Here is a 7,623-nt window from a genome sequence, read left to right on the forward strand (position 1 = left end):
GGGGCGGAGCTGGAGCAAATCTTACCCGATGCACCACTTTAACAAGGCATAAATTTTTTCAAGTGTGGATGTATTGAATAAATGTGTGTTTTATAGGTTTAACACACATTATTGGATATAATAGAAGCGATTTGTAAAAACGAAATGTAGCCATCAAATTGCTTACTATAATCATAAAACAAGGGATATAACTACTTGAAATGTAGCCCAAATGAAAGTACTTAGATTGCTAAAAATTGAAAATTACCTTAGTATGTTTCTATTCCTCCAGGCCATGAAATACTCAACCACTTGTTTCTATTCCTCCAGGCCATGAAATACTCAACCACTTGAGCATTGGTGGCCCTTTTCATTTCTTCCTTCTCCACATAACAAATAATATCATCACTCAAACTTTCATCATTGAGGCGATTGCCCTGATCATACTGAATCTCCTCTTCCCAATTTATGTCTTCTGGCTGTGATGGTGCATTTCTTTTGAGAAGAAACTTGTCCATAGTATCTGTATTTGACAAATATAAATTATAAATGAGACATGGAGAATTGTATAGGCAAATAAAATATAACCTAATTAGAAGTTATAACCCTAGAAAATACTCCACACTTTTATCAAAACATAGTGATTTACTATATTCACTACAAGTCTATACATGATTGTTGAAGTTCAACAAAACTAGGAAAAGCAAGACAAAGGCCCTACCACAATTGTGGCCTTTTGTAATTTATCGTCTATGGCGGACACAGAGACGAACATTCAAGATTGGAATTTGAAAAGGATGCGAAATTACCGAGCACCAGACGGCGTGCAACGTTGCTCGTGCGCGTCGCTTCGTCACCGTGTGAGGACCCAGGCTGCATGGAGGCCGGCGGCCGGCGCGCTGCCGCTGCCGCCTCCGGCGGCTGTGTGGGACGGCGACGCGCAGGGGGCGTATGGAGTATGGTAGGCTGGGTTCGTACGCGTAATGCACAAATCGATCGATGGATCGATTAGTTTTTTTCTAGTGAAAAAAAAGATGGATCGATTAGGTTTGCGTACGTGACTACGTGAAGAGATTCTCTTTTTTTTCATAGACAAAAACTACGTGAGGAGATGGTGGATGCGCAAGCGAACCGTCGTGCGTGCGTGTACTGCTGCGTTGGGCCAGTCCGGAGGCGTCGGAGTGGCTGGAACGGGCTGACCCTGATGCACAGCTCTTGGGCCACCCTGATGCACTCGGCCTTTTTAACTAATAGGCACTGCTAGGGAATTTTTTCACCCGTATTCCTGTGCATACGGGTCAGCCCAATGGGCTCCGCCCCTGCTGCGGAGAGCTGTTTAGATCCTTTGCTATACTCTTTTGCTTACTTGTTGTTTGCTTTGGGGTGTTTGAAGTAGCCTTGTTGTTCGACAGCTCCCTTATATCTGCCATGAGTGTGTGCGTGATGTAGGATGGATTCCATCATGTATGTCAATCATTGCTTTATATATAAAGCGGAATGAAAACTTTTTATTATATATAAAGCGGAATGAAAACCTTTTATGATAAATTGCACAGTAATTGATGCCTCGCCGCTCGCATCCGGCGACCGAGCGATGGGCGAACAGGAGAGACGAGACGCAAGAGGTGAGTCGTGGAAGCTAATGAGTAGAGGCGTGCAGTCGCCGTGTATACATCGTATGATGGTAAGACAGTACGAAAGAAGTCACAGTTCACCCCTGCCTATGTGCACGGATGCAATTCTGCACGTCACATTAGTTGATGGGTTCAGCCTAATCTTTTTACTAGGTTCATGCCGAATAAATACGTGCCTAGATGTACGTAGCTTTGAAATTTCGTTGGGTTCAACTTGACCCAACGGTACAACATTCGGTTATATGAACTAACTTGTGATTGAATGGTTAAAGGAATAGTGATATCCTCAGTTTATCAGGGTTTTCAGCGATGCGTTTTCAGTGAGAAGAGATGTTCCCATTGACGACTATGCACCTACGATGAGTTCATAAATCTAAAGATGATTTGCCAGCTCAGTCTCTCAAAGGTACGTATAAAATAGAGTATATGTGTGTGCGTTCATAAAGGTAAGTGTATACACGTATACATGAGCGCTTACGTCTGGACTGTGTTCGAAAAAAAAATACTGGGCCGTAGCCAAGCCAAAGTCTCCTCTGTATCGGTTAGCGTCACGTTGCCTACCGGGACTCGGAAGTCGGAATTACACGTTGTCACGTTCTACACGTACGGATTCCTTCTGTGTACGGGCGCAATTTATACACAAACTTTTGCTGCGGCACGTCGATCCACTACCGATTACTGAACAAAATTGTTACGAGGCCTTCTTCTTCTTCACCTTCTGTTTCGACAAATTCTTCTTCAACTCAGAAGAAACCATGTCGTGGTTTTCCATGGAAGGCATGCTCTTCATCGGAGTATCAGGCGTCGCCACTACTGTTCTCGCCTGGGTGACTTGGAATTTGCTCAACTACTTGACCCAAGACAAAGACAGACGCGCCCCCGGCACCTACCCCCTCCACACGCCCAACCCACTCCACTCGGGCGCAGGCTGCAGCCTGACCACCATGAACGGCGGCGAGACCTCACACGGCGCCCTCAGGACCTTGGACGCTGCTGCGGCCGATCCTGTCATCGGCCGCGACGACGAGATCGACCGCGTCATCTGCATCCTCATCCGGCGGACCAAGAACTGCGCCGCGCTCGTCGGCCCTGCAGGGGTCGGCAAGACGGCCATCGTAGAAGGCCTCGCGCAGCGCATCGCCGCCGGGAACGTCCCCGACACACTTGCCGGCGCACGGATCGTGGAGGTCGACATGGGTGCCATGGTCGCCGGGACGAACTGGCGTGGCATGTTCGAGCAACGCCTCAAGGACGCCATCAAGCAGGCGGAGGAATCGGACGGCAAGGTCATCCTGTTCATCGATGAGATGCATATGATTGTTGGCGCCGGCGCCGGCGAACGACACCCCACCGTTGACGCTGCCAATATGCTCAAGCCGGCGTTGGCTCGTGGTCGTGTCCGTTGTGTGGGCGCTACCACTAACGAAGAGTATAAGCACATCCAGAAGGATGCCGCACTCGAGCGGCGGTTTCAGAAGGTTGTCGTCGAAGAGCCAAGCCTACAAGCCACCATTGCCATCCTGCAGGGGCTGAAGCAACGATATCAAGAGCATCATGGCGTGAAAATCCAGGACGATGCTCTTGTTGCCGCTGCACAGCTTGCTGCCCGCTATATTACAGGTAATTAACCAATTTAATGGTTTACTGTAATATATGACTATGTGTTGTCAACTAATGTTTATTTGTCAAGGCAATTGATGGAGTTAATCATTGACAGGTCGTCAGTTTCCTGATAAAGCAATTGATCTTATCGACGAGGCATGCGCTACAAGAAAGATGCATGTCGACAAACAAAAGAATGCGAAAAATAAACAAAATAACACCATAATAAATACATCAGAGGATATGATTGTGGGCCCAGGCCATGTCGCACAGGTAAGTCCTAACCATGTACAACTATGTGAATAATTTTCATTACTACTAGTGATGATGTGCCTTCATATTGTAATGTTATTTGAAGGTTGTGAGCCGGTGGACTAAAATTTCCCTCGCCACACTTCATCAAGGGGAGAAGGAGAAGTTGATCGACTTAGCGAAAAAATTGCATGAGCGAGTTGTTGGGCAGGATGAAGCGGTCAATTCGGTTGCAAAAGCAGTGTTGCGTTCAAGGGTCGGCTTTGGTCAATCTGAACAACTTATAAACTCATTCCTTTTTTTGGGATCCCTTGGTGTTGGTAAAACAGAACTTGCTAAAGCTCTCGCTGTGAAGATATTTGACACTCAAAAGGCGTTGATTCGCTTTGATATGTCTGAATATGCTGAAAGTGGATCTGTGTCACGTCTAATCGGTGGACCTCGAAGGTTTATTTCTTACACTTTATGCACATGCTTTATTTCTTATGACACTCAATACCCATGTCTCACTAATTCATTTGACTTTCTAAAGCTATGAAGAAGATGGACAACTCACCGAGAAAGTGAAGAGCTGTCCATACAGTGTTGTCCTATTTGACCAAGTGCATAAAGCAGAACCCTCAGTATTTAAACTTTTTATTCAAATCCTTGATGATGGTATGTTGACCGATGGAAAAGGACGGCTTGTCAACTTCAAGAATACTATCATCATTATGACTACAAATTTGGGAGCAAACCACCTAACATCAAGAATCACCGGAGAGAGCACCATGAGAGCTGGAAGAGATCTTCTAACAAAAGAGGTTCGTGAATCTAAAATTAATCGTCCCTTGCAAAATCCATAGTGTGCAGCCAATAATTAACATATATAATTCATGCAGATTGAGAAATGCTTCAAGCCTGAACTAATGAATAGACTGAGTGAGATTGTGACATTTGAGCCACTTTCACATGACGAACTAAGGGAGGTTGTGAAAATCCAGATGAAGAATGTCACCGCCATGGTAGCTAACAAGGGTGTCTCTCTAGTTACAACTGATGCCGCTCTGGATGTCATTTGGTCAGAAGCACATGATCCAGTAAGTATATGTTCTTTGCACAAATCGCCACACAAATAAGATTTCATATCAAAGTTATTTTCCATAGCCATTTTTGTAAAGGCCAAAAAACTACTTGTATGTTTCGGTAACCATGCATACGCTTCAACGCTTGTAGGTGTACGGTGCAAGGCCTATAAAAAGGTGGGTGCAAAAGCATGTGACGGCAATTCTCTCAGACATGATGGTCAATGGAGAAGCATGTGAAGGCTCCACCATCTCCATCGACGCAACAGAGGATAAGATGGGGCTGAAGTACCAAGTACTAAACTGATGTCGAGGCAAACTCTCACAATGAACAGATAAAAAGATGATCATGAGTGATGAATAGGCATATGTAGAGACTGCACATAATAAAATGCACGCATTTCTATTGGTAGGGCCCGCGGGTGCGAATAATATAGTAAAATACGCGTATTTCTATTGTTAGGGCCCGCACATGTCAGTTATTCTTGTTCAGCCTTTTCTTATCCGGCCTCTTCCACATCCCCTTGAAATATATCTAAATTTTATGAATGTTTAAGGTTTTGGAAGTAATAAATTTTGGAACCATATTTTTTTTTCGAAATTTTTGACAGTCAAATATTTGGAAGCTCCGTCATTAAAATTCCAAAAATTAGATGTTTTTAAAACTTCCATGTTTTGGGTTGTTATAAATCGACCGCTCCATCCTTGTTGGGTTTGTCGCCACCAACAATATTATGTACTCATGCGGCAAATAAAGCTACTTTCTTGCGGAAACTATCCAAACTTTTGATACAATACATAAATGTATGTATGTATGTATCTATCTATCTATATATATATATATATATATATATATATATATATATATATATATATATATATATAATCAGAAGAGGTAATATCACAGGTGGTGCTTAAACTTGCCACCGATGTTCACTTTAGTGCCTGAAGTTCAAAAATACACCGAACTGGTTTTAAAACTTGGCACGAGCGTGCAAATACGGTGCTAATCCTATTACTAGACGTTTTTATGCTGACGTGGCACCATAGTTCGCTTAGCATGCACAGACAACCTCGCCCTAGCAAACTGGAACTACTCGCCCATACGTTTTCTCGTGCCTGTTAATGAAAACAGATCCTTTTTTTAGAATAATGAAAACATTTCCTATTTTGTTAGATAAAGAAACACGTTAGTGGGTTTTAATGGCCTGCCGCAGTGCAGTCCAGTTTGCGCATGTTAGTTTAATTTAGAAATTTGTAAAAAAAAGTTTGTTAACTATAATCACAATAATAAAAATACACTTCAAATATTTGTGCTTCAAATTTTTTGTAAATACATATAAATTAAATAACTAAAATGTTCATCTAATTTAAAAAAATAGTCAGCTATTTACATGTGATTTATAGTTAAAGCTTTTAGTAAATAAATTTTCTAAATTGCTTAGTATATGAAAAAATAATTATAAAAAACTTGATTTTTTGAGTAAATTCCAAAATATTATGCATGCTTGGATTATGCTTAATTGAAAAAAAAGTTATAAGTAGAAACATTTTTATTAATGTTCACATGTGTATAACTTTCTATTTTTGCGAGAAACATGTGTATAACTTTCATCGTGTCATGTATTCATATTTTTTATAATTAAACTATAGTCTGGAGTGAATATTTTTTATAAACTAAAATTTTAAATTTTGCATATTTATGAACATTTTAAATTATTGAAAATTTCTTAAACAATATGAATCTTAAAAATGTACATGTAACTATTAAAATGTTTATGTAGTTAAAATAATATTTATGAATTGTAGTATAGAAAATATTTATATAATTCTAAATTGTACAACCATTTTTATAATCCGAAATACCATTTTATTTATAGGATACGTTTAAAACAAATATGTGAATATTTTTATTACTGTGATTATAATTTACAAACTTTTTTACAAAATTCTAAATGAAACTAACATGCGCAAACTGGGCTGCACTGCTGAGCTGATTAAAACCCACATACATGTCTCTTTATCTAAAAAAAGGGAAATGTTTTCATTATTCTAAGAAAAAGGATCTGTTTTCATTAATAGGCACGAGAAAATGTATGGCATACTGGCCAGTAGTTCCAGTTTGCTAGGGCGAGGTTGTCTGTGCATGCTAAGCGAACTACCACGTCAGCGTAAAAAGTCTATTAATAGGATTAGCACTGTATTTGCACGCTCGTGCCAAGTTTTCAAACCAGTTCGGTGTATTTTTCAACTTCAGGCACTAAAGTGAACATCGGTGGCAAGTTTAAGCACCATCTGTGATATTACCTCTAATCAGAATTTGTATTTTCCACACGTTCGGTATTAAGCATCAGATCTGAACGGATCGGATGCCGCTAATTTCAGATCGGACGACGTCTCGATCCCGAGCAAAGTACTGAACGCACTAGCCATCTCACCCAACAGTTGTTGTTGACTATTGAATAGAAAGAGATCTTTGAACACTCGTTACTTCTTTACTTCCGCACCAACAATGAAAGGTATTTTTTTTCTTTTTTTTCTTAGATTTCTCTAGTTCATCATATGTTGGTGTCTTCGCGACCATTTTGATGAGCAATATTATTCATGTGTCGAGGAATTTTGGTCTCTACACGAGACACGACCCTGATGGGTGTTGCGTTGAGTGGTGAAGGTTGAGTCATGTCTTCGCAGACGCTTTGTCAGTTTGCAAGGATGATGTTAGTGATGCGGTCAATAAAGACTCCACGGAGGTGCATCAATAGTATTGACTTGATTCGCATCCCTCGATCCATTCCTCCCTACTCGGTCTTTTTTGGTTTTATTTCGCCCCGCACATTCCACATTGCATTACAAATTTGTCTTGGTTTTCTGTCGAGCAGGTTCTGCATCATTCGGTCACTGGCTATTGCATGTAATGGAAAAATAAAAGAGTTGTTGACACATACCCCATAACATCGGTGTAAATATCATGGAAATTAACGTATGACATACCTGATAACTTAACATACAAACACCATGATAATTTTAATTCGAAAAAAGTGGTTTGAACATACCACGTTAACTTTTGTGTACAAAGCAAAGTAATACACATA

General features: G+C 40.9%; 1 protein-coding gene across 1 annotated transcript; it reads left to right on the forward strand.

Moving 5' to 3' along the window:
- Nucleotides 1–2,272: 2,272 nt before the first annotated feature.
- LOC147957314 (chaperone protein ClpB1-like) lies at nt 2,273–5,108 on the forward strand. The gene is made up of 6 exons (XM_087532270.1): nt 2,273–3,233; nt 3,331–3,488; nt 3,574–3,914; nt 4,000–4,270; nt 4,349–4,546; nt 4,683–5,108. Exons 1-6 carry the CDS (start codon nt 2,369–2,371, stop codon nt 4,836–4,838), a joined length of 1,989 nt encoding a protein of 662 aa, XP_087388396.1. The 5' UTR covers nt 2,273–2,368; the 3' UTR covers nt 4,839–5,108.
- Nucleotides 5,109–7,623: the final 2,515 nt, after the last annotated feature.

This window comes from Triticum urartu, chromosome 7A, assembly GCF_056163025.1.
Source record: "Triticum urartu cultivar PI428250 chromosome 7A, HENAU_Tu73, whole genome shotgun sequence".
NCBI classification, from domain to species: domain Eukaryota; kingdom Viridiplantae; phylum Streptophyta; class Magnoliopsida; order Poales; family Poaceae; genus Triticum; species Triticum urartu.

Bases quoted from the DNA above. Each gene is read 5' to 3' on its own strand.
- LOC147957314 (XM_087532270.1), top strand. From the start codon at position 2,369: ATGTCGTGGTTTTCCATGGAAGGCATGCTCTTCATCGGAGTATCAGGC. The intron at 3,234-3,330 runs GTAATTAACCAA...AATCATTGACAG, and splicing joins TGCTGCCCGCTATATTACAG to GTCGTCAGTTTCCTGATAAA. The intron at 3,915-3,999 runs GTTTATTTCTTA...GACTTTCTAAAG, and splicing joins CTAATCGGTGGACCTCGAAG to CTATGAAGAAGATGGACAAC.